The sequence below is a fragment of the Peromyscus californicus genome, unplaced genomic scaffold (assembly GCF_007827085.1).
Source record: "Peromyscus californicus insignis strain IS unplaced genomic scaffold, ASM782708v3 Scaffold_21__1_contigs__length_65335640, whole genome shotgun sequence".
NCBI classification, from domain to species: Eukaryota; Metazoa; Chordata; class Mammalia; order Rodentia; family Cricetidae; genus Peromyscus; species Peromyscus californicus.
This window is the reverse complement of record NW_026294514.1, coordinates 35,207,337-35,234,971: the sequence shown is the minus strand read 5'-3', so window position 1 is coordinate 35,234,971 and position 27,635 is coordinate 35,207,337. Positions and strand designations below refer to the sequence as shown.

Here is a 27,635-nt window from a genome sequence, read left to right as displayed (position 1 = left end):
GATCACAGCTTCTGAGGCAAGTGCTAAACAAGCAGGCATACATGGTGAGTTTTCCAGGTCAAGTGACCATCCCAAATGGCATCTCTGGGGAAGACGATGCCTTGGTAGTTAGCCTTTCCTTGTATTTTGTAGATAGATGAATAAATCTTAGTTTTTGTCGTTATTGTTTTTCAGGGCCGGCACTCATACTAACATATACAAACCTGGAAATGTCACAGGTGGTAACACATTAGTGACTTCAGATGACACATTCCCTGGCTCATCCTGGGTATCTCCCGGGTGATCTTCCCAGCACCCATGTGCACGTACCGTCCTGAGTTTGTTGTTCCTGAAGCTGCCTGTTTCTTCACATGGTAAGATGGGGCTCACTGGCAGGGGTAGAAGGCTGCTGACCCACCAGTTCTACTGGCCAGACTTCTGTACGGCTTCCTGCCGCCATCCTGCTACCATGTTTAGTGGTAGGCAATAGGGATGGTTCAGGCTTGTGAAATGACTTTTTGAAAAGGAGTTCATTTGAATGAAATGGGGAATATGTTGTGGAATATTATTTTAAGATGCGTTACATTCGTTTATGCTGTGGAACATTTGTTTTGATGATGTAAAGATGGTTTGCACTCTTTTATGTTGCATTTGTTTAACTCTGTGAAGCTGTGTTACTTTGCCTGTCTAAAACACTTGATTGGTCTAATAAAGAGCTGAACAGCCAATAGCGAGACAGAAGAAAGGATAAGTGGGGCTGGCAGGCAGAGAGAATAAACATAAGGAAAAATCTAGGAAGAGGAGATCTAGAGCCAGAGAAGGAGGAGGACTCCAGGGTCAGCCACCCAACGACACAGCAAGCCATGGAGTAAGAAGTAATGAAAGGTATACAGAAACAGCGAAAGATAAAAGTCCAGAGGCAAAAGGTAAATGGTATAATTTAAGTTAAAAAAAAGCTGGCTAGAAATAAGCCAAGCTAAGGCTGGGCATTCATAAGTAAGAATAAGCCTTCATGTATTTATTTGGGAGCTGGATGGCAGGTCCCTCCAAAGAGTCAGAGTCAAAGGGTAAAAAACAACCAACAACAGGAGTGGGTGGTTCACAGATATTGAAAAGAAGACTAAATAAACCAGCCCAGGACTGTTGTGAGAATTATGGTATAGGAACTAACAGAAAGGATTCCTTGTGGTTGTTTTGCTGGCTTGTTTGTCACTTGAGACAGGGTCTTCTGCAGCCAAGACTGGCACTAACTTGCTGTGTAGCTAAGGCTCTCCTCGAATTCCTGATAAGGTTGTCTCTGCTTTCGGAGTGCTGTGAACCAAACCTAGATTTTCCACAAGAGCAGTAAGTGCTGTTAACTACTGAGCCATCTTTCTAGCACAGAGGATGATTTGTCAGTTGTTACCAAAGACAGCCACACACTGGGTCCCCAGCGGGTGCCCCACACCATGCTGAACACTTCATCACTGCAGCAATGGGATGGTATTATTATTTACAAACACAGGAAACAAAGTTCAACAACTTGGCCAAGGCCATACAGTTAACTCTCCGTGGAGTGGGTTGTGATGAACTTTCTAAGTATCTCATCCAAACAGGGTAAGATGTCCATAAAAAAAAAAGTTTTGCGTGAGGTAAAAGGTTCACTTATTAAAAATGATAAAATATGCCGGGCGGTGGTGGCGCACGCCTTTAATCCCAGTACTCGGGAGGCAGAGCCAGGTGGATCTCTGTGAGTTCGAGGCCAGCCTGGTCTCCAAAGCGAGTTCCAGGAAAGGCACAAAGCTACACAGAGAAACCCTGTCTCAAAAAACCAAAAAAAAAAAAAAAAAAGATAAAATAATGGATTTAGAATTCAGAGGAGAAACAGCTGAGCAAGCCTTGGAGGTGTGGTTTGCACTCCTGCGATGGTGGATACTGTCCTAGATTGATCACCGCTGTGATAACACACTCTGATCAAAATCAAATTATAGGAGGGAAGGATTTGTTTGGATTATACTTGCAGGTCAATGTTGATCACTGAAGGAATCAGGGGGAAACAGGAACTTGAAGCAGGGATCACGGAGGGGATGCAACACACTGGCTTACTCTCTGGATTTGCTCTTTAGCTTGTCTTCAGCTAGTTTTCTTATATAGCAAAGGACTGCATGCCTAGGTATGGCGCTGCCCACAGTGAACTGGGCCTTTCTGCATCAATTCCCCACACACATGGCCACAAGACAACCTGATCTAGGCAATTCCCCAATGGGGTCTTTCCTCTCAGATGACTCTAAACTATGTTAAGTTGACAATCAAAGCTAACTAGGACAGATGCCATCATATTCCATTTGCTCACCCACTGAAGAGCTATTTCCATTTTAGTAACAAAGCCCACCACCCTCATATTAAATAAAGAGGAAGATTAGTGGCTGAGAAAACCTATAATAAAAACAGATCCCACTCTGTGTAGACCAGCTCAGTGACTTATCCAATAGAAGGGGCATGGCAGGTTCACAGGTGAGAGCAGGTGAGAACTTGAAGCGTCGCTGTGACTCTCTGAAGGTTAATGCTGTTAAACAGATTCCCAGGTAAATCATTTACAGTGTACCAGCTGGTGCATGCCAGGGCAATTGGAATTTGCCTTCTGATTTTACATCAGAAGGTGGAAAACATATGTACATGTCAAATTGTTTGAGTCCTTCCTTGGGTGGCATGTGCAATACCTCAAGAGGGGTCTGACTGAGACAGTGTTTCAGTGGGGACAAGTTGTGATTTTTCCCATTTTCCTCTGTCATAGAGCCTCGGGTCTTCAGGTGGTTTCTGTTTCTACTCTGTTGATTTTCCCCATTCTTGCTTTTGAGATTATACTGCAGTCATTACATAACCATGTCTGAGATTAAAATGATCTCGAACTATCAAGTCATCACTCAGTAAGGGAGTCAAGTTTGTCTCAGCATATGCACATGACTTAAACCAGAACATCAGTAAAGAAACCTAGAGTAAAACTAGTAGATTCCAGCCTCAATGTCCTGCTGGAAATCATAAAGATAGGTAAGGGGAACACGATGGGATAAGAGGGATGCTGTAGGAAAAGAGAAAATGGCTTGTTGAAACACTGAAAATTTTCTTCTAGTAGCTGGAAGAATCTAGAACCAACACCATCATCCTGCAGTGATGGTGGGTGAAGAGTATGAGCCTAATTCATTCCAGTTCACAGCTGTCATGAGCTGGGGAGGGGCACTTGAAGTGGTGGGCTGACAGAGGTGGCCTTTGGCTTTTCTCACTATCCAATACTTGGCTGACTCCTGATCATAATAAAGTACATAGTGAATAGATTCCATGTTTATCTGTGACCATTAGATTTGGACTTCATCATGAGGCTATGTTCTCAGAAAATATTGGCACCATTCAAGATATTTCTTTGGCTTATTTTGGGTCAGAACTGAGATAATTAAAAAAAAGATGGACATCTCATTCCAGAAGTAATACTGGACAAAATGACTATTTGTGGGATTCTTTTACTCAACATGTCATCACTACACTTATTTGGGGGATTTTTTTTTTAAAGTTTCAGTTGTCAGTTTCCAGCCAATCACACTTTTTATTAAATAAGAAAAGAATATTAAATATGTATACATGTAATATTGTAGTTACAAGATAGGAGTTTCAGTAATTCCATTTTATTTTTGTTTATCACTATTAAAGCTTTATTATTTTACAAATACAACTTGTGGTGCAAAAAGTTTTATTCTACTTACACTTAATGGTTTCATTATATGAATCCATTACAAAAATCAGACACAAAGCAAGAAAGCAAGAAAAGTTATCATAGGTATCACTATTAATATGAGAAAATCTGATTAAGTTGTGGTATATAAACATTATAGAAAGTGATGCATTTCTTTCTAAGGGGTATTTAATGTTGAGAAAAATGCTCACAATACAGTATAACATCAAAAAGTTAAGACACGGGGCTTGATATATCTCAGTGGCACAGCACTTGCTAACATCTAGGACATCTTGATTCTTTTCCCATCACTACACAAAGAAAAAAAAATCAGGATATCAAATGCCGTATGCCATGTGATCTAATTTGTAAATGTGTGTGGGGTGTATGGTGTGTGTGTGTGATATGTGTGGGTATGTGGAGTGTGTGTGTGTGTGTGATAACTGTGTGTGTGTGTGATGTATTTGATAGCTATGTGAGTGTGTAATATATGTGTTAGTGTATAACATGTGGGGTATGTGATAGCTGTGTATGGGGGGGGTGTGCATGCCACTGTGAAGATCTAAGGAGGCCAAAGGAGGGTGCTGGGTGTCCTGCTTTATCACTTATTCCCTTGGAACAGGATTTCTCACTGAACCTGGAGCTCACTGATTTCCAGTTAGTCGGGCTGGCTGGCATGTCCTAGCAATCTTCCATTCTCTATTGCTCACCCCATCTCCAGTCCAAGTGCTGAGATTACAGCTATGTGTGGCCATGCTCACCTCTTTCTAGTTGTTTGTTTAATGAGTGCTACAGATTTGCAATCAAGTTCTTAAGCTTGCATAGCTAGTGCTCTTACCCACTGAACCATCTCCCAGGTCTCAAAGTTATTAATATTAACTATTAGTCAGGAGCAGCTCTATAATTAACAAGTATGTTGGGTGAAGTATTTGGTAAAAACCCAAAAAAGCGATGACATCACTGGCGGAGTTCTAGGGACATTGTTTGCATGGGATGGCATAAGGTCAATAAACTGCTCACTTTTAATGGGGACAGCACCCAGGGAGGATGTTGTTTCTGCTGATGTTTTAGAATGAAGTTATTAAAAAATGCCAACAGTAAAGAATGCACGGGATAATATTTTTGAAAGTAAGAAACTCCTTAATACATTCCAGGAAGTCCTAGTCACAAGACATCAGGGGCATTGCTGGAGCTTGAAAAGCACATTCAGACAGCTGCTCTGGTGACAGGTTGAAGCTTTCTTGTCGTGGCGATACCCGGCATCTCTGGAATGCTTGACTGGGAACCGAGTGTGCTTAACTGCAGTGTTTCTGTAGATAACGGGGGCAAATTTTTGATCTGCCGCATTTTATGACTGAGGAAATGGAGAGCCTTGGAATTTGAAAGACTTGCCCAAAGCCATCTGAACAGTGTCCCTCTCCTGGTACTTCATGAAGGACTCTTCCCGTGTTGTATGACATGGTGCCTCAGCTAACCCTATCTGCAGGACTGCTCCTGTAGGCCTGGGGATGCAGCACAGGCAGGTCACATGCTCTCTCTGTTTTCTGCCTCAGAAAGGCTGGAGTCGGTCACAGTGAATGGAAAATGACCTGTGGGCTCCGCCCCAGGCACATGCGGTATTCAAGAAATCCACCTGCTGGTCTCCACCAACTATTAGAGAACTCCTTCCCCGGGACACACGGGCAGACTTTCTGTGAGTGGGAACCCCCATGAGATCTTTCTTTCATGAGGTTTCAGATATTCCGTGGTCATAGTATTAAAGAAAGTTTGGAAGGGACTGTGGAATCTGTGTTTGTTTGGGGATGGGGGAGCGATAAAGAGGATCCAGCCCACGTGTATCTAAACTACCAACTTGGGGGAGGAGGTGCAAGAACTGCTAAGAAATGCTGCTTACGGCTTTCCAAACTTACTGCTAGCCCTTACGTACTTTACTTTGAAGATAGACTATGGTTTTTAGGTCAATGAAATCTTCTCCCTTTCGGCTCCTGCACTAAACACGCGGCTTGCTGCCCTTCTGCCCAGTTCTGTGTTTACCCACCTTGATTCTTCTTTCTAATCTCCACCTGAGTTTTCCTTTTCCATATTTACCCTCTTGAGGAATGCATCATTTGTTTTCTGGGTGCTTATCCAGGCCTGTCTCTTAGGCACATACTCCAGGAGGATGTGGGGGGAGGGTGGCATGGAACATTTTAAAAATCTCTCTTTGTTCCCAGCATGTACCTACCACACAGTAAAGATATGAGGAAGTATTTGAATTGTTGCATTAATAAATGGCTTGTTCAACATTTCGTCTGACAAATATGGTTTTCTTCGAATACCAAAGGATTTGAGGAACTAGTCATTCTTTATTGATACTTTGGTTCTAGTGTCTAATTCAGCATTGGTCCAGTTCCACAGCAGTTCACTGGAGGCCAGAAATACCAACTGTGAATCTAAGAGTTGGAATCACCAAGACAGATGTGATAACTGTCTTTAAGGAGTTGAATGGGACAGTGGTGTGGAAACAGGCTAAACCATTTCTATACTCCAGAGAGAAACAATATTTCAGCAGATTAATGGAAGTGATTGATGATTTTCCTTAAAAGGAGGTAATGGTGTCAGGAGTCATTTATTTTGATAACCAAAGAATTTTAAAATTCAACTTTATCTGAAATATCAGTTATTTAAGCACTAAACACGGTAGTATCTGATGTTCCTTTTCAGGTGTCTGGAAAGACTTCTCGGATATCTCCATTACACACTCGCTTCCTCTGTTAACTGAAAATGCTCTTGGATCAGACTTTGAACTGTGGACCAGAAATGATACTGCTTTGCTATCTGGCTCTCAGAAATGCATGCTATGGAGTTGGACATTTGACAAGAAAGTATCTGTATTATTAAAAGATCATTGTCAAGATGACTTTGGTAAAAGTTTATCTTCAATTCTATTTTAGCATTACCTGCTCCCCCCACCCCTGTGTGTGTGTGTGTGTGTGTGTGTGTGTGTGTGTGTGTACACAGTGTGTGTGTATGTGCGTATGTGCATATGTGCATGCATGTGGAGGCCAGAGGTAAGCTCTGTATGTGGCTCCTCCGTTGTCATTTACCTTGACTTGTTCTCTAGGGTCTTTCCATTGAACTGCAGCTTGCCAGGGTAGCTGGCCCATGCGCCCCAAGAGTCTGCCTATCTCTCTCTGCTTTCCTAGCTCTAGGATTTTACATGCATGCACCCACACCTAGCTTTCTTAAGTGGTTTGCAGGGCTGAAGCTTGGGTCCCCGAGCTTGCATAGTGAGTAGTTCACAGATTGAGCTATTTCTTTAGCCTTTATTTCTAAATAATTAGAAACACACAGTATGTCCAGTAGGATAGCTTCCTTCAGTAATATATGGCATCAGCTCACAATGATGTCTTCTGTAGAAATTTGAAAATTGTATTCATAATAATCAACAACACAAAAAACACACCAGTCTATTGTTGGATGAAAAAAATAGGTAAAGAAAGGATAGGAAGAGACGAACACATTAGCAATGTCATCTTTAGAAAATGTGATCACAGACTATTTTTGCCATCACTTTTAAACACGCCCAGCTTATTTTGAAGTCCGGCATTCAAACTCTTCAGCTTTCTCAACATTATACATAAACAAACAGCATAAAATTATCCTCTGGTCAAACAAAGAAAATAAACATCTTGCCTCATTACTTGGACTCCTCATGCAAACTTTGTCATTTGATCCAAAGGGAGAAGATGGCAGATCTTTCAGTTTCCTACTTAATGAACATTTTCTTTGGGAAGTTCACATAACAACGAAAATATCTTGATGGGAAAAGAATTTCAGCGACCTGACTGTTTTGTCTATATTACGACAAATCTCCTGAATGTTTCTAAACACCCTTGAGCTCATTTTTAAACAGTGGAATAGCTTGTCTGAGAGTCCAATTTGGAGAGACCTTCTCATTAAGAAATCTTAAAGATTTAATCTTAAGGATTAAAAATGGAAAGTTTTTGACTTACTTTCTGTCCTAGTTAGGGTTGCTTTTGCTATGATGAAACACCATGACTAAAGCAAATTGGAGAGGACAGGGTTTAGTTGGCCTACACTTGACCCATCATAGTCCATCATTGAAGGAAGTCAGGACAGGAACTCAATCAGGGCAGGCACCTGGAGGCAGGAGCTAACGCAGAGGCCATGAGGGGGCACTGCTTACTGACTTGCCCCTCATGGCTTGCTCAAACTGCTTTCTTATAGAATCCAGGACCACTCACCCAGGGTGGCCACACCCACAATGAACTGGGCCCTCCCCCATCAATCATCAGTTAGGAAAATGCCCTACAGACTTGTCTACAGCCAAATCATATGGAGGCATTTTCTTTATGTGCCTTCCTCTCTAGTGGCTCTAACTTGTGTCGAGTTGATGAAACTAGCCAGCACACTTCCCAACCTCCTGCCATGATGATGAAGCATTTCTATGGCAACAACTGTTTCTTTGTTTGTTCTGGTGCCGGGATTATACCAAGGACTTTAAGCATAGTAGGTAAGAGCTCTACCATTGAACTACATCCCCAGCCTTATATTTTAAACAGCTCTGAAGATTATACATTTTAAAACCACTGTCACATTGCAATGATTAAAAAAAACTGAAAAAATAAAATAATCTTTAACCACATATGTATGCAAATGTGTATGTATACAATATACATACAATACCTATCATAGCATATGGGAATACACTTTATTTTTGTTTTATGTGTGTGTTTTGCCTATGTATGTATCTGTGCACCGCATGTGTGCCTAGTGTCTGCAGAAACCAGAAGAGGGAATCAGATCCCTTAGAACTGGAGTTACAGATGGTTGTGAGCCACCATGTGGGTGCTGGAAATCAAACCCGGGTCTTCTGGTCATCCAGAAGTGTTCTTAACTGCTGGGCCATCTCTCCGGGCCCAGTGGAAATACTCTCCTTAGTCTGATAGTATATGTACAGAGCTGAGCCTTTGAACTTCTTTCCCTGAATGTAATGGTTATCAAGTTAGTTTCAGGGGAATACAGTAGCATGGCTAGATTGAGCAATAACTATGCTGATCTAGTGGAATTCTCCATCCTTCCTGTGCTTCTAAATGCCGTTTACTCCTCCTAACCTCTGTAGTGGGGTTTTATACTCTCTAACTTGGTGCCATGATCAGCAAATTCAGATCCTTCCCAATGAGGCTGAGGAGAGATAGTGAGTGATACGTGAACTAGACAAAAGAAGGGCATCTTAACCTGCCACTGTACATGTGGTTAACTCCTAAGCCACCCTGTGGGTCTCAGGTAGTGAAATAGCTGTTGTGTGAGCCGCAGAAATGCTCTGTGTTGTCTGTATTTTTATAAAGTCAATTTGTTTAGTGTAAACACTAATGTTATCCATAATCAGCCATGCACAACCCTGTGCAAACCCGATCAAGTTAGGATTTGAATATTATTGGTCCACCCAGAACCCATGGGAGAATTTAATCTCCAGTCTTATATTAATGGTAGAAACTAAATTTATCATTTTGACAACCATGTTTTAAAGAAAAGAGTCACACCGTTCTTGCCATGGGTATAATCTGTAGACTGCCCCTCCCCCTCTTCACTGGAAAACATACACAGAAGTCATTCCTCAGGACAGCGGCTACACATAGAAATTTGTCCCACTAGCTAATATGTTCTAAAAGTGCAAAAATACTCCCAGTGTTTGAAGACATGGTATGAAGAACACCGTATAATATCACATCAATCTTTTTATAGTAACTATATATTTAGATAATAGGATGGATACATTGAGGCATATGTTAAAGTAAACTTACAAGTCACCTTGGATATTTAAGTAAAACTTAGAAAATGTAACATGGTTTATGTGGCTCATAGGTAATGGCTCACATCATATTCCTATTGTATGGCAGACGCAGATGTTTATATATCTGCAGTTCTGAACCTGAGTGAAGTGGAAACTTCCTGAGCTAATGTAGCCTAGTTCAGTCTTGGCCAGAACAAACACCGAAAGCCAGAAGCCTTAATTAGCAGATGCAAAGGTGGAACTCTGGGAAAAAGGAAAGATTGACAGAGATGCTTTGAGAAGACAACAGCCATTGATTACATCGCCTGGGATAAATTCAGAACTCAGAGTAAAGCCTGTCTTAACAGATCAATATGTACTTCACCACAGGAAAGTCAGGCTTCTGTCCGATGCTTTATGCTAAGGTCAATAAACTGTTTTCTGACACATTGAGACTTTTGCAGGAAATAGTCCTAATTCCTACTGATGAGTAACACTGAGAATTTTTTTTATAGAAGCGGTGTTAAATCTAAAGTTACACACTGTGATTACCACAGAAGGTTCAGCATCTTCAAAACTTCATTGATAGTTTTTATCTATGTCAAGTTTTTGGTCAAAGGCCAGGAACACACTCTATTCATAAGAAACCTTCAGTCAAAGTACAAGATATTATGGGCAGTCTTTTTATTCCCACTCCCAAATATCCGTGTTAGAGCCATGACCTTTAGTGTGGTAGTGTTTGAAGACTAGGCATTTGAAGGAAATTAAGTTCAGATAAGGTCATGAGGGCAAAGTCCCTGTGATGGGAGTAAAACCCTGGTAGGAGGACAACAGACAGCTAGCTACCTTACTCTCTCTACACAATGGCACAGGAAGTTGGCTCTGCAAGCCAAGAGTGGGACTTTTACCATCACTCAGTCATTTGGTACCCAGATCTGGCACTTAGGATCTCTGAGAACTATGAGAAATAAGTATCTATTTAAATCTATGGTATTTTGTCAAAGTAGCTCATGGTGACTAAGACATACACAGACAGATGAATTCTACAAAACATGAAAACATTGCACATGCCGCTTTTTCCTCCAGCACACAGCTTTCTCATTTAAGACCTCCCATTCTCTATAGGTTTTGGCAGATGACAGCACGGATCTGGTAGGTGAGCTCTGTGTATGCCCAGGGACCTTACACACTGAACATGGCATCGGGAGTTCACCTGTGTTCATCTCCAAGTCTCCCCACAGCCTTCAGGCTGCTGAGGTTTTAGAGATGAAGGCCCTCGGAGTGCTTAAGTAGAAGGTCAGGGTCACTGTGATGGGGCAATCAGGAAGATGGCTGCTCTGTTAAAGTGATATCATCCTGGTTTCCTTTTCCCCTTAAACTGAAAGCAGAGTTGAGGTAACTGAGCTATGGTGGAGCTATGTTATGATTAGCAGTTTAGGTGGAAGCCAGATATAAACCTTGGGGAACAAAAATACTCCACACGCTGTGTTTTCACTGGGCTTTGGAAGTCTTTTTACTCCATGATGGATGGCTGCTCATTGGCTGAATGCCACAGCACAAGTATGGTCAGCTCTAAAGGGATGCAGGAATGCAGGGCGTTTTCCAACTAGACAGCACTGCAGTTGGAATCGCACACTGATGAAAGCTTCTGGGTCCTTAATCAGCTGCAATATTTCACAAAACTAATCTTACAGTTAGCACCAGGAAGTTCATATTGCATACTGGTAAATACCAGTCAAAACTTTAGGGGAAGCATGAAGATAAATCTCGCTCAGTTCTCTGCTTTTCCTAGGATTATACTCAAAAACATCCAAGGGCTTGTCCTCAGAAAAGTCCTCAAGAAGAAAGACGCTTGGCCTGTCTGGAGGAGAGAGTGGGTGGCTGTGCTCGGCTGATCTTGACCTCTGCCTCACCAAACAGAAACCTAATATATTTGGGAAAAGCAGCAGGAGGATTTGGAGGGAGGTGAACCTGGGAACATGGAAAGAAACTTGTTTGTTACCTTCTTAGTTTATTTGGACTGATTTAATAAAATACCTTGGTCTGGGAAATTTGTAAATAATAGAAATTTATTATCCACAGTTTGGAGACCAAGAAGTTCAACATGAAGATGGTAATGGATTCAGGGTTCGGGGATACCTTGTTTGCTCCTTTGAAGAAGGCACCTCCATACTGTCTTTATACAGTGTAAGGCAGGCATGCCTCCTCTGGTCTTTTTTTTTTAAAGGGCACTAATCATATTCATGAGATTCTTCCCTCATATGTAAATCTCCTCTCAAATGCCCCATCTTCTAATACCATCAGTAAGTTTCAGCGTATGGCTTTGAGGGGGACTCAAATATTTGACTCTGGAGAGACATTTGGGTGGGACAGGCTGAGAGATGAAAGAGGAGACTCTTCCCCTATATCTCTTCCCTTACACTGTCTCCTTATCAACAAATAGAAACTATGAGACCATGAAATATAGAATAAGAACCAGAAGGACAGTATAGAGTAGATATCTGTAAAATGCTTAAGATGCAGCAAAAGGAACTGTGGGAAAGAAAGACAAAAAAGAATAGAAAACAAGAAGAGCCTAGAGACTCAAATAGCCATTTGAAAGTAAGCTATGATGAATATCAATGGCTACAATTAACATATGGGAAAAAGACTCCAAACATGCCAATCAAAGTGTGTATATTAAACCATCCAGGCTTCATAGAATCTTGAGGTTCAGACCTGCTACCTCCATTTTAAGATGAGTAGCTAAGACAAAAACTAAAGCCAGTAATTAATAGACCTGGGTGGTAATGGGCATCACATGATTTGAGTTCATGCTTATTACTGAGAAATTGCAGCTGAGGAAAATCATCTGAAAGTTATAAACAGCTGAGAAGAGAATTGAAGAACTCGAGGGTCAATGTGAGGAAGTTTCAGAGTTCAGTGTGGAGGGAAAAGGAGATTAAAAGAGAAGAAATGGCTTGGCCTGGATCTTTCTAGAAGCAGCATGTGAGACGGCATTTGTAGAAATGATAATGGGTCTCACTGGACTATACAGAGGGTCTGTGTGAGGCTCTGTGGGTAGCATGGAATTTATTCTGGGACTCTCATTTCCCGCTGGAGAAAGATTTGCTCCATAGGCATGGATGCCATGAACTTTGAGGTGCAAGGGGGAAGCATTGGGGCAAGGTCAAGGGGAGCCATCAGGACACATCTGGGGAATGCTGGAAGTGACTGGACGTTGAGAAGTTAAAGACCAAGATACTAGACTCAGGGAGGCCAAGAATCAAATGATCTTCATGGAAGTCAGGGCTCAGTGAGAAAGGCGCTTGTGGCCACTGATGCCATCATTGACGACTCAAATGCGATGTCTGGGTCCCACATGAGGAAAGGGGAGAAGTGGCTCCTGTTGTTTGTCCTCTGACTTCCACAGGGATGCTGTGGCTTGTGTGCTTACACACACACACACATAAATATAAACAAATGAGTGTGATAATTTTTAAAAACTGAGAGAGCTAGGAGGAAACATAGCAAGGACCCGCAAATGTCTAATGAGAACATTGAATTCAGAGAAAACGAGGGGGGGATATATGAAAGAACAGTGATCTGAGAATGATGATGTACACTTATGGGCACTCCAAAAGCTGGGATAGCAGAGCTACAGACCAGCCTGGGCTACATAGTGAGACTCTGTTTCTATATAACAATTTAATGGCATGATCAGAAACTTTGACTCACAAAAATTTTTAAAAATCAGTCTATAACTGGTACCACAGTTTACCAAAATTATAACCAGGAAAAACTTAATGTATTTGAGAATTAAGAAATATCATTTCAATACTCCACCCAAGAAAGCTGCCACAATAAATATTTTAAAGGCTTTGAAATTAATGATACTGAAACACTATTAATTAATTTTTGTAATGCAGTAAGGCAGAGAATGCTTGCATTAAAGCATTTTTACCTTTCAAATTGCTTGCTCAATATCAAAATACCAACTTCAGTTAAATTTTATTATATCTTTAATAGTCAGATTATTAAAAAGTTTAAAATATATTGTGTATAGTAGCACCAGGAACATAAAATACTTAAATATTAAAGAAACAAAAACCTCAAAAAATACTACAGAAACTCATAGATAAAGATGTACATGGAAACATTGCTTGTAATGGGCTCCAATTGGAAGCCCTTTATAGGCAGAGATACTGTTTTTATTCATACACCAGAACATTATGCAGTGATGAAAATGAAACTCCGTAATAATCCATCAAGAGATCAATCTCAATGAAAATTCAGAATGAAATGAGAGAAGCCTGAAGAAGTATGTATCTTGTGAATCGATACACAGACATTTCAGCCCAGGCAAAGTGCGAGTGAGGACTTAGACAAGCACTTAAGACGATAAAAGTCTTAAGAAAATGAAGGAAGTGATTACTTGAAATTGATTTCAGTGTCTTTCAAGGAAGAAGGAGGGAGTCATGGCAGAGAGAGAGGGGAGAGGTGACTTCAGGGTCCTGGTGATGCTCTGTTCCTTGACCAGCATGGCATTTACATAGATGTTAACTGGGGACCAGCCCCACTCTACATTTGTTAGTGTGCTCTCCCATGTCTGTGACATCTTTAATAATGAGTGTGTTTTAAGAAAAGGCATTGTGACCAATTAAGAGTTCATCCTACAGTAATGCAAGGATGGTTGACATTCAAAACATATTGACTTACTCCATTGGCTGACTAAAGACTGTACGGTTTTCTTAAAATATATACACAATCAGTAATAACATTAATATGCATTTGTTTAACGAAACAGAAACTGTTAAGATTCATGAGGGAAGGAACTCTTTAATCTCACAGACTGTCTTAAAACTATACAGAATATATTGCATTAATGAAATGTTAGAATTCCCTTTAATCCAATAATGAGAACTAAAGTTCTAATTATAATTAGCACAGTGTTAAAAGGATAAAGAAGAGCTGAGAAGATGGAGCAGTCAGTGGAGTGCATGAGGCTGGGAATATGATCCCCATAAAAGCCAGGCATATGCCAATGCAATCCAACACTGAGGAAGCCAAAACAGGATCATCCCTTGGACTTGCTAGCCATCCAGTTAGGCTGGTTGGTGAATTTCAAGATCAGTGAGAGAGGCTATCTCAAAAATAAGGTGGAGAGAGATTGGGGAAGATACCCAGTGTTGACCTGTGGCCTCCATACATAGGCACAGGAGTCCCTTACACACACACACACACACACACACACACACACACACATACACACACACACACGAGAGAGAGAGAGAGAGAGAGAGAGAGAGAGAGAGAGAGAGAGAGAGAGAGAGAGAGAGAAAGAGAGAGAGAAGAGAGGTAAGGGGAGGGAGAGGGCAGAGGCAAAATATATAAAGATTAGAAAGAAATAGTCATTATTTACTGATAATATTTCTAGCTACACATGAAATCTCAATGCATAAACAATTAGAAATAATAAGAGAATTCAAGAAGTTTGCTAGACCCACCACATTGAAGTTTCAAAATCAGTAGCATTTGTATGAGATAGACACATGTTTATGCAGCAGCATAACCTAGATATTATATGCAATGCATATCAGCATCCAACAGGGATTTTTGATAGAACTTTGATAAGTGGATGCCAGACCTTAGCCAGAGGGGCATAGAAGAAAGGCAGTGGCAATTTTAAAGAAAATAATAGCAGCAGGCGTGACTGCTCTGCCTGGGACTCCCTCTAGAAGATGTAGTTTGAAAACAAAGAAAGTGGTCGAAATCAGTGTGTTATTGCCATAGAGAATAAAACAAAACAAAACAAGACAAAGGATCAGTGCAATAGAACAGAGAGCTTGCATACTTTACATGTTTACAGATGTAACTGCAAAGCAGAGAAAGAATGCTCAGTTGAAAGAATATGGGATAATTTGTTATCTATATGGGTGAGAATGAATCCATATACTATAAGTTGAAGACAGTTCCAGGACAAAGAATTTTAACCATAAGACTTTTTTTTTTTCAAATGGAGAAATACAGAGTGATGTCTTCATAACCCCAAGAAAGGATTTCTTTGACAAGGTGCCGAAGACAAAATGCTAAAGTAACACCGGTAAATTTGAAGTTATGTTAGATGAAGTGTCGTACATTAAGGTACCAATAACTAAATTAAAAGGTAAGCCAAAGATTAGGATCACCTTCTTGTAACACATTTAAAATAGCACAAGTTTGTTATCCAAATCCACACATGACTTCTGAATAGGCAGCAGATGAAGGGCAGTTTGTGACAGATGCACGAGCAGAAAGTGGTCCCCGAAATTCACAGTGAGGGAGGTATAAGGGAGTGGACAAGTATGAAAGCTTACTGGTTAAAACAAGGTCTCACTTCACACCTGTTAACATCCAAGAGCATCCACTTTTGCCACTGATGAAGGGAAAAGGTAAACGTGATGCAACTTCACTGAGGATTTATGTAACAACATTGAGTTTTCTATGAGCACCCAGGAGTGCTGGTTCTAGTTGTCACAATGTTGCATATAGACAGGCATGCATTGCAACTTTGTAAAATGAAAGTGGGAAGACAGGCTTACATTTGAGGAGGGGCTGAAAAAAATAACCAGCTTTATATTACAGGATGCTATAAAACAAGTATTTCAAAAAAAAAAATCCCCATGTATGTCAACGTGGATAAAATCCAATGACATATAGTCAATGATTTTAAAAAAGTGTATAATATGAAACTATTATATTTGAAAAACCACAAACTATTCTTAAGGAGACCACACACACACACACACACACACACACACACTCACATCATTCACTTATGTGGAGCATAAACACAAACTCCTTCATGAGAATGACATTCACAGACCTCCTGGGCTGGAAGAAAGTCAAGAATTTAAGTATAATGACATTTTGTATTTTTCCCCCAACACAGGGAATCTGAGAGACAACAAACCTAGTTTTATTTAATATTTGCTTAGTCTCAGGGAGAGATAAATTTGTGCTATTACATTACTTTTTGTTTGTTTGAAGTGCTAACTAGTCCAACTGAAGTTTTTGACTTTGAACATGAATTCAGATGAGAAAGCATCTTCATGTTCTGTGTACATCTTGCAGTTCTTCCTGGAACTTAAGACAATGCTAATTTAGCTGATGACTTTCACCTTATCCAGGGAGCAGAGACGGGCATGCACTCCTCACCTACTGCCTGAGGTAATAGCAGAGGGCCTGCTAGTTCAAAATGGGTGAACTGGGCAGAAGACAGCTAGATGTAAGCCTGAAGGTCTGGGATCGTTTAGGTGGCCCCTGGCTTCTCTGCCACGCAGCAAAGACCTTCTCCCTGGGTGCTCGGGACAAACTGTGTGGGCGGGCAGTTTCACCTTGGCTAAGCTGGCCATGCAGGGTCAGCACGGCTGCTGGCTTCCTGTTTGGGGAAATGCTAAAGTACAACTGGAAACATTCAGCTAACATAACACAGAGATTATACACATGCCGACCCGAAGGCTGGATGTAGCTCTCATTTACATGTTGTTTGACTCACTGTGATTTTGTTTGTTTGTTTTTCCTGCTTGTTATTCTGCTTTGAGTAAAACTGAACGCAGTTCCTTGCTAATATTAATATGAGGCATTTATGAATAAAAATTAGATTCCTAGCTTCTCTCCTAGGAAGATGGTGTCACATTGGGCCGGAATTCTAGACTGTCATCAGCCAGATGAGCCTAAAGATTATCCCCTCCCCCACTGCCTCACTCATCATCTACTGGCCACTGGAGGGAAGTTAACTCTCGCACATCACAGATGAAAAGATTGAGACTCCGAGTAGACACCTGCCCTGCTCAGGGTCACAGTTAGTTTGTGGGTTCAGCCATGTTGGCACATGTCACCCAGGTACCAGTTAATTTGAGACATCAATAAGAGGGCCCATTTTGTAATCTTAGGGTCACCTCTTCTATCTCCTTCAGCAGGTGCAATGCAAACAATAACTGAATGCTTTTAGCAAAGACTCACCTCAAGCTTCAACAGAAACACAACAGATGGATTCACTGTGATAGTCATTAGCTTCAATTGTAGTGTTTTGCTCTCCCCAAACTCAAAACAGAAATAATTTTACATGTAAAATGCAAAAGAATCTTATAACGTAAGTGCACATGGTATGTATCTGGAGGATCTATGGTCACAGGGTACCACATTTAAAAAAAAAGATTTATTCATTTTATTTTATGTGTATTTTCTCTGCATGTATGTATGTGGCTGTGTGTGTGTGTGTGTGTGTGTGTGTGTGTGTGTGTGTGTGTGTGTGTGTGTCTGTGCTTGCTATCCATGGAGGCCAGAAGAGGGCATTGGATCCCATGGGACTTGAGTTATAGTTGGTTGTAAAACACCAAGTGGGTATCAAACCCAGGTCCTGTGCAAGAACAACAAACGCTCTTAACCATTGAGCCATTGCTCCTGTCCCAGGGCACCACTTTTCAAGGGTGATTCTTCCAAAAGCCCCATGTCTCTTTACACTATCATTGCTTTTTTTCTGGGTCCAGAAAGATTATTATTATTACTGTTCTGGAGTGTTCCCAGGACTTTGTATAACATGCACTTCCTTTAGGCTAACACTGTGGGATAGTCCACACCAGTTTGCACTAGTTGCAGCCATCCTGCCCAGCAGCATTTAGCCACCTAGGTTAGGCAGTCTTAGTTTACTATTTATTAATTAATTCATTTTTTGTTTATTTATTATTTATTGGGTGGGAGGAGAGGACACAACTTTCAGGAGCTGGTTCTCTTATTCTGTTTGGGAATTGAATTCCTGTTGTCAGTTTTTATACACTGCATCATCTCACTAACCTTGAAAAATGTGGTGTTGTTAAAGCCACTTTACAAAAGTCTTTTAGAACTCAAGCTGCAAAGACACTAAGTCACCTACAAGTGAATGAATGGTGGGTGACCAGGTCAATTAACTTTAGCACATTGTTAAAAAACCATGCAACAAAGTGAAAAGATGAAAAGATATCAGTGTTAACCTCAGGTGCAGACAGATCTATAGGTTGCAAAAGGACAAATTTAGCCTGTAAAAAAAAAAAACCCACAACTATGTATTGCCGTGGGTCTGTAGCTGTGTATGTAAGCACACAAATATTGGAAAGAAACACCACAATAATGGCAAGTCTAGGTATTTGTCGGAAAACAGAAATCTAGCAGGATGAGGTCCAGAGGAGGGCTGGCTTAGCCATGATGCCTGTAATGCCTCACTTAAAATGTAAGTGGGATGGGAACAACTGGAGTATATGCAGCCAGAGACCCTTAACATGTTCTCAGGTAACACATAAGTAGCCCTGTGACCATTATCTCCAATCATACATAGTCTCAGTCATGTAAGACTAACACCTGCTCATCGTTGGAAATGAAGTTCACTGTACCCAAATTAACTTTTAAATATAAAAATGACACCAAGCATCTGAAAAATTAAATTTCTGTTTCGCAAATCAAAATCAAATCAAAACAATTCTCATAGTTTTGAGGAGATTTCATCTTTAACAGTAAAGATCTTGTCATACAGGTCCTTCACTTGCTTAGTTAGAGTTATCCCAAGGTATTTTATGTTATTTGTGGCTATTATAAAGGGTGATGTTTCTCTGATTTCTTTCTCAGCCCTTTTATCATTTGTATATAGGAGGTCTACTGATTGTTTATGAGTTAATCTTGTATCCTGCCACATTACTGAAGGAATTTATCAGCTGTAGGAGTTCCCTGGTAGAATTTTTTGGGTCACTTATGTACACTATCATATCGTCTGCAAATAGTGAAAGTTTGACGTCTTCCTTTCCAATTTCTATCCCTTTGATCTCCTTTGGATTATGGAGTAGATTCAAATGAGTGTGAACGAGGTCACCCAAATTCCAAATAGAAATCAAATCAATGTGACATTGCTTAATTCATCCTAATGTAAGCTCTAATTTTGATTTTTTTTCCAGTGATATCTTTTGTGTCCAGAGAGTGCCAAAGGAACACAGAGCCCCAGAGAAGTCAGAGTCAAGGTGAGATCTGGTTTAGGAAGGAGCAGGGAGACCTGAGACTCCCAGGAGGTTTCTCCTCCCAGGCTTGGGCACTTCTGGCCAACCAAGCCACCTGTTCTTCACCAGTCTGGCATCACACCTCCAGTACTCTACCCATTATCATCTATCTGTCTACCCACCCATCATCTATTATCTCACTCTTCTTCTAGTCCACCCATCTATCAGGTTTACCTATCATCTCTGCTCTTCTATTTATCGTCTTCTGCTTATCTTATCTTATATAATTTATACTTAGTATCCATTAGTTAACCTTAGATCCATCCCTATCATACATCTATCTATGACTATTTATTGATATCCATTTACTAATCTCTGCAAGCTGTTCTCCTCCATCTGGGACTCCTGGGGTCCTGGACAGCTGCCTGGCCCCTCACTTCTACGAGCATTATACAATCCACCTGTTCCCCGGGACTGCCACTCTCTTTCCGTGTGTGCTGCTACACTCAGGAGGAACCGGCTGCTGGAGCAACCCTCCAGTTAGTGACCCGACAGAGCCCTAGTGGGTGGGACTGGCTTGTCCCTCCCTGGGATAGGGACAAGCAACAGTGGGGTCCCATAGCCCTTCAGTCACTCACCTTGCTAACCACAGGTGGTGTGGCCAGGAGCAGTAGCAGGATAGGCAGCAGGAGCGCCTGTAAGCTTGGAGCAGTCTCTGCGTGCATGATGGGCGTTGGTCCTGAGTCCTAGCGTGTCCAGGGATCCACCGGACCCACGGGCTTTCAGGCCTCCGTGTCCCCCGAGGGACACAGACTGGGGAGGCCCTGCCGTGAAGCTCGCCTTGTTTGCTGGCCCACTGGGGCGAGTTTTGTAGGGCTCGACCCACCGCGGTCTGTTTGTCCTCACCCAAGCTTTTGATTGTGACTCTAAGGGAGGGAAGAAGTGGCTGAGGTCCCGCCCTCGTCCCCCCTCCCAGCTCGCCAGGCACTGTCCCTTCAACCGGGCATCGTGCCCAGGAAGTGAGAAAGGGTTGGGCCCCCACAGAGCAGGCAGGTGGGCGCCGATCCAGAGTCAGGGTGAAAGAGGTGATGTCCCTAAGATCCTGGGACTCTGGTGCCTAGCGGGTGCGGGTCAGCGTGGGGGAATTTAGGGGTGTGCTGTAGGGAGGTGGCTGCACAGGGTGGAGGGAGTGGCCAGCAGCCCTGCCCAGATTAAGCTGCAGGCGCGCGGGAGTCTGTGACTCTGGAGGCCAGGTTTGCTGGCAGCTCCCGCGGCTGCACATCTGCTGTCGGCCTGCAACTCTCAGCCAGCGCACAGACTTGACGCTGATCAGGCAGTGAAGAGGAACACGGTCACGGTCACGGGTGAATTCCCTCCAGCCACACCTGCGAGGCGTGTGTCAAGTCTGCCTGCTAGCCTGCAGTTCCTTCTCTACCGGGTTGTTCGCCCAGGTAAGCCACCCACAGGCAGGCACTGCCCCAGCACCAGGGCACCTGCCTGGGACCAGTAGCACTGTGGCATCTAAGGGGTGGTGGCTGGGGAAGTTGTGGCCTTGGGGTCAGCAGAGGAGAGCTTGCCTGGCTCCCAGGTTTCTCTGCCAGGGCTTGAACCGGGCGCTGTGTGTTTTGATTAATTTGGAGGCTCGAGTTACTGTCCTGGCAGTCCTGGCATTCCAAAATGCCAAGAGCAAGAGGCAGCTGAGGGGAAAGAGAAAGCGCATCCTATTCTCTGAGTTGAACTGCCTTTCAGGCTAAACCTTATCTGCGGAAACGAGGCAGAAAACGAGAGCCAGCTCTGGTCCAGGGTGTCCCCGCCTGGGGAGGGCTCAGATGCAAATGCCACCTCTGGCTTGGTAGGGAGGGCACCCTGTTGGAGCAGGGCTCCGATGCTTTCTCATGCTGGAGACTACACTGAATGGAGTGAATCATGTAAAATGCATAGGCTACAGTAAAATCAGACGTTTTACTTGGATACAATTGTCACAGTGCTAAAGGAGAGTTGTACTAACAGACAGGTAGTACTCATATTGGATTAGGTATTGGTAGCTCTATAGCACACCCATTAAACAACCTTAACATTATCACAGTGGTAACTGAGAACAGGGTCTTGTGATAACCATCCAAATGTCGGGAGCCTATCTGTGAGTGCAAACTCGGCTGCCGGCACATTGGTGGCCTGTTCGCTGGTGCTCATCACTGAAGGAAAAGGCCCAGCTTCCATGAAGGAACAGTGGCCATTTGAATGCCACCATTTTCTTATCCAAGTTCACTGGCCATCTGAATTCCATTTCCCCTCCCCCTCAAATTGTAGATTGAAAGGGGGAATCTTCCATGACGTACAACCATGGCTGTACATTAGAATCTCCCAAGGAACATCTAAAAGTTCCAATACCTAGTGAAGTCCAAATCAATTCGATCAGACTCTCTACAGGACAAACTTATTGGTGCATGGCAGAGCCTCTTGCAGATTCTTAGTGCAAACATGCTTTGTAGTCACTATTTATTATTATTATTATTATTATTATTATTATTATTATTATTATTTTATTCTTCTCTCTCAGACATTACATCCCGATCACAGTCATTTTGGCTAACTGTGTGGAATTAGGTTCTCCTAGGTAGAAAAATAAGGCATACATTAAAGTCTTTATTAAGATTTAGGAACATTGTGGAGTTTGTGCCCAGATCATAAATGTAATTGGCCTCATAGTGGCTTTAGGAGAGTTCTTGGGGGAACTTCTGCTGTCTTTGTGGGGAGGATGGCTGGGACTCTGCTGATGCAATGACAGTGCCCAGGAGTCCTGAGAGGCATACGATTATCTTTTATAAATTGATATTGCTTCCTGAAAACAAATCAAAATCTCAGTCCTGATATCAAATGCAGGATTATTTGAAGGATTACAGGATATTTGAATTTAAATGGCTTTTCTGAGACCCTGTAGTTTCTTTATCTCCTTTCTCTCTATGTGGGATGTAATCATGTGTGCACACTCTTATGTGAGTGAGCAAGAGCCACAGAATGTGTGTGAGGACAACCTTGAGTGTGGGTCTTCACCTTCTCCCTTGCTTGGGACAGGGCCTCTAATTCTTCTGGCCTGTGGGCTTCCAAGGTTACTTCCACTACATCTCCCGTCTCACATTAGAAGTGCTAGGATTACAAATATACACACCTGACTCCTCATGTACCCTGGGGATCCAAACTCAGATCCTTACATTTCCACAGCAGGTGCTTTACTCACTGAGCCCAGATCCCTGAAGTTTTGATGGAAGAACAAACAGAGATGTATCAGCATTGGAGGGTAAAACAGTCACCTGGATGATATTTCTGATGCAGCAGAAGAAGGGAATGGGTCATGATACAGGAAGGAGGAGGCAGATGCTCATGGGCCTGGCATCTGGTCTACCCCCTGGATTCTGAGTCCTTTTGTTCTTACTGGTGTGGATTAACTTCTCCAGGGTGAACTCTTACCCTCTCTAACATTGGATTAACCATGGTGCCAGTCTCGGGGAGTTGTAGGAATCTGATAATCCATCAGAAGTCTCTTGTATAAGATCTTCATGTAACCACCACATGTTACATTCTAACTGGAGTTGCATAAAGGAATGCAGATGGGCATGAGAAATGGTGGCATGATGCAGCGATGCTCTTCTAAGTTCAAAACGAATGAACAAGACCCAACTGAAGCCCCATATTGACTCCAGGTCAGTGCACTTTCAAGACACCTCGAACCCTGCCTTGGCCTTCACAAGACTAGCAGCTTTGGCACTGCCAGGAGCTGTTAGAAACTGAAATCTCAGCAGCTACCCAGACTCAGAAAATGAGAACGTAATTGTCCAAGATCCAAGATCTCTAGCTGATTCACTTGCAAGTGAAACAGGGAGAAGTGGCTTGTTTGAAAGCCAGGTTTAAGCACACATTCCTCACCTCTCCACCACACACACACTCTACTACATTGTCGCCTATGCTCACCTATGGTGTAATTAACCAGAGCTCATGAATTAAAAAAAATGGAAATCAAGAGAGCTAGTGTTTCATAGTTTACTTCTTAAATGTAAAAAGCCAAAGGAAAGAAAATGGTTCTTTTTGCACAAGTTTTTTTTTTAAATACTTGATGCTAGGTAGAGATTTTGAATACAACTGTCAATGCCTTTGACAAGCTTTATATAATTATTTAATCTGCCTTTATCATGTCTTCTCTGTTTTATTTAAAATTTTTTTTTTCAAGACAAGGTTTCTCTGTGTAGCCTTGGCTGTCCTGGAACTCACTCTGTGGACCAGGCTAGCCTCAAACTCTGCCTGCCTCTGCCTCCTGAGTGTTGGGATTATTATCTGCCTGGCTTTATTTTTAATTTTTTTTTTAAAGATTTATCTGTTTGATTATTTTGCCTGTGAGTGTGTGTGTGTGTGTGTGTGTGTGTGTGTGTGTGTGTGTGTGTGCGCGCGCGCGAGCGCGCATGTCTCTGTATTCTGAGGACAGAAGAAGATGCCAGGTGTCCTGCTCTCTCATGTTCAACCTTGCTCCCCCAAGACAGGGTCTCTCACTGAACCTGGAGCCAGGCTGGAGGCCAGCAAGGCCCAGCACTACTCATGTACTTGGCGACTGTGGAGGCCAGAAGAGGGTGCCAGATCCCTTGCATCTGGTGTTACAGGCGGCTATAAGATGTCATGTGGGTGCTGGAAACCAAAGCCCAGTCCTCTTACAAGAGCAGCCAGTGTTATTAACTCCTGAGACATCTCTCCAGCCCCATTTCTCTGCTGTTCTCCCTCCCTCCCTCCTGCTCTCCTCCCTCCCTTCTTTTCCTTTTTCTTCCTTCCTCCCCCTTCCCTTCTTTTCTTTCTCTCTCTTGCTTTGACATATTTGCATGTGACTCAAGCTGGCTGGCTATTGAACTCATTATCCTACAGCCCATGACTCCCTAGTGCTGGGCTTACAGACTCTTGTCACTTGGGGATGAGTCTGTCCCTGTCCCTGTGGGGTGTGTGTGTGTGTGTGTGTGTGTGTGTGTGTGTGTGTGTGTGTGTGTGTGTGTTTGTGTTTAGTGTATGCACACAGACACGAACAGGTGCACATGTCTGTATTCTGAGGCCAAAGGAAGATGTCAGAAGTCTTTCTCTATCATGTTCAGCCTTATTCCCTTGAGACAGGGTCTCCCACTGAACTTGGAGCTCGGTTGGAGGCCCGCAAGCCCTAGCAATTCTGTTTCTGATCTCAACAGAACTGAGGTTGCAGGTGTATACGCCCAACCTGGCTTTTACCTGGGCATTAGGGATTTGAACTCAGGTCCTCATTCTTGTCAGCAAGGTTTTTTTTAAAAACTTATTAAACATTATCTCTAGCCCTGGTTTTAAAATACATGTGTCTGCTTCACCAGTTTTCAGTGTAAGCCACATTAAGGAGGAGGCCTTTTGGGGGTTCTGTCCTCTCCCCTTTGTGAATAGATGATTAAATATGAATAGTGTATCAAGGTCACATAGCATTCACCTTCGGTTCTTCTTCTTCCAAAGTCCATAAGTTTGTCTGGCCTCTACTGCACATATAAGCACATGCGTCTGCTTTCAATGAGCTACATAGAATTAGGTTGTTCCTGGCTCCTTCTTTAATTTCTCCAACATCCCTCTTGGTCATTTCTTTTTTTCTGAGAACTTCCTCTTATCATCAGTTAGACTCTCGGGCGGTTTTAGAATCCCAGAGTCACAGCCAGCTTGGGCCAGTTCTTGCCCCTGCCTTCTCTGCTGCTGTTTTAAGGTCACAGCTTCTGCCCTGGTACCCACTTCTATTATCCAGAGACTAAGGTTGCCTTCTGGCTGGTTTCTTCCCTTGTGAGTTCTTTGAAATACACCTTTGATGCTACTGTCAGAGCTGCCATTTAAAACTGCCCACGGGCCTGGGGAGATGGCTCAGCTGCTTAAAACACTTGTCATGTAAGCATGAGGATTGGGGTTAGGGTCCCCGGAACCCACAGGAGAGCCAGTGAATGTGGCAACCCACTTGTACTCCCAGCACATGGGAAGTGGATATATAGAATCCCCGGCTAATGGGCTAGCTACAACTTAACCAAAATGGTGAGCTCTGGTTCAGCAAGGGATCCTGCTCCCATAAATAGGGTAGAGACCCAATATCAACCTTGGGCCTGCAAATGCTCCTACACACACACACACACACACACACACACACACACACACACACACACACGCACACATGCACACTGACACATGTACCCCATACATATAAAATGATAATAAAATATCACAGCTACAGAATAGACAAACAGTAATGTATCGTTACTTCAGTAAATCAATTCTTTTTTCTCCACCCTGTACAGCATGAGTTAGTGCAAACAAGAGCCAGGTAGATATTTCTTGAGTTAACAACCATAGATTTTTATGTATCATGTAAAATATGTGCTGATGAGACCAGAAATAAATACTTCATCAGTGTCAACCAAATTGATAGAAAGTTACCTCATATTTTGATGATTTATTATATTTAATGAGTTTAATATCATTAAACAAATCATTTTTTCATTCTTATTATGTATATAAATTAAATTTAATATTTTGCTCTTATATTATTTATTTTTATTGTAAATATGTACTATAGACTTCTTCCTAGCTTTATTTTCTGAGTTATTTTCTAAGTCCTTTATTTCCAAAGTTCATAATAAAAGAGCAAGCTTACTTTAATTATAATTACAGAATTCTTTTCTAATGATATTTTCAGCTGCTAGTTACCTTGGCCATATATACATATATACATGAAACTTTGTGCATATATAGATCATACCCTTGACTCTGCTCAGTGATGATCATTGTGTGTGGTCTATACTGAACGTGTTGCTAAGATGCACAGTAAACTATAGGAAGTCCATGACTTTAAATCCCAGGGTTTTATTTTTTATTTTTATTTTTTTACATTTATTTGTTGGGGACAGACTGTGCCGAAGTACCTGTGTGGAGGTCAGAGGACAAGTTGCCAAGGGTTCTCTTCTTCCACCATGTGGGTTCCAGAGATTAAGCTCAGGTCATCAGGCTTAGTGGCAAGCTCATTTACCTAGTAAGATGTCTCCATCCCTGAAGCTCAGGTTTGAGCTCTCCCCTTGAATCTCTTGTTATATTCCTGAGTGGCAGAGCTGTTCAGTATGGAGTATTGTTTCAGGTCTTGTTCTTAGGGAAGAGGCATGGTATGGAGATTCCAGGTCTCTGGGATCAACTCCTCCAGGAAGCCAGGATGACTTAGAGGCTGAGCAGAAGACAGGGTGTAGCCATGGGGGAAAGACATGATGGAGTTCTCAGGAAGGAAAGACTTCACAAGCCCAGTTACTCTTCCCCAAGAAAAAGCTTTCCTACTGTCTCACAGATGTCATTGTACCCCAGTACCCCATCTCAGCATTTCTGCCTACCCTCAGAGTGCCTTTGGACACTTTTTATGAAATCTTTCTTTTTGCTTAGACACTTAAATATTGTCCTCCTCTCTGTCCTGTTTAAAGAGTACCTCTTTGACCTCCAAAACATTCAGATTTCTAGACTTGAATTCCAAATGCAAAGACTCTACAGGAGAACTCTGACTTTCTGAGAACCACGGGGAACAGACTGTCTTTGTGGCACTACGCCACTCTGTTTATAATTGGTTTTCTGTGTTCCAGAACTCTTTCTTTCCAGAGATCAACTTCCCGAAACTCACTCACAAATTTTTATCAAAGGTATGAAGTCTTCACAAAGGCCATGGCCTCAAACTTACTGTACATTTAGCTTCTGTCATCCTGAGAATTACCATTTATTATAGTGGGAAGGATGAGAGTCATGAGACAGAGAAACGGAAGAGTGAAGAAGGAAAGGTGGACAGGGAAGAAGAAAGAGGAAGAGGAGGGGGAGAAAGTAACAGGAGAAGATGGGGTAGGGTGGAGAGGTCTCTTGCCTCTTACCAACTCTTTTCTTTGTATTTTCAGGGTGAGCTTGGGTTACCTCCGTAATCCTACCTAGAACTGCCCCACAGTATGCTTCCTTCTTCCACACTGACTGAAGTCACCCTTTTGCATAATAGCCATTCTCAGTGTTTGAAAGGTTTTTTAAGCCCTACCCACAGCACAAGCCTGTAGACCCAACTCTGTAGGAGGCAGAGACAGGAGGATCACATGATCTTAGGAGTTTGAAATCAGCCCTGGGCTTCACAACAATATCTCTCATCTCAAACTAACTA

The 27,635-nt window shown here is 42.3% G+C and overlaps 2 protein-coding genes across 2 annotated transcripts in view; one reads left to right on the top strand and one right to left on the bottom strand.

Moving 5' to 3' along the window:
- The window catches only part of Col4a3 (collagen type IV alpha 3 chain), a 128,676-nt gene extending 108,493 nt beyond the window's left edge, over window positions 1-20,183 (bottom strand). The window contains exon 1 of the mRNA XM_052750024.1: window positions 20,077-20,183. Coding sequence (XP_052605984.1) covers window positions 20,077-20,163 — 87 coding nt within the window. The 5' untranslated portion in view covers window positions 20,164-20,183. The remainder of the gene's footprint in view (window positions 1-20,076) is intronic.
- A 22-nt stretch (window positions 20,184-20,205) lies between these two features.
- Window positions 20,206-27,635, top strand: part of Col4a4 (collagen type IV alpha 4 chain) — a 116,815-nt gene continuing 109,385 nt past the window's right edge. The window contains 1 exon segment of the mRNA XM_052750033.1: window positions 20,206-20,889. The gene's annotated coding sequence lies outside the window, so the exon portion shown is untranslated.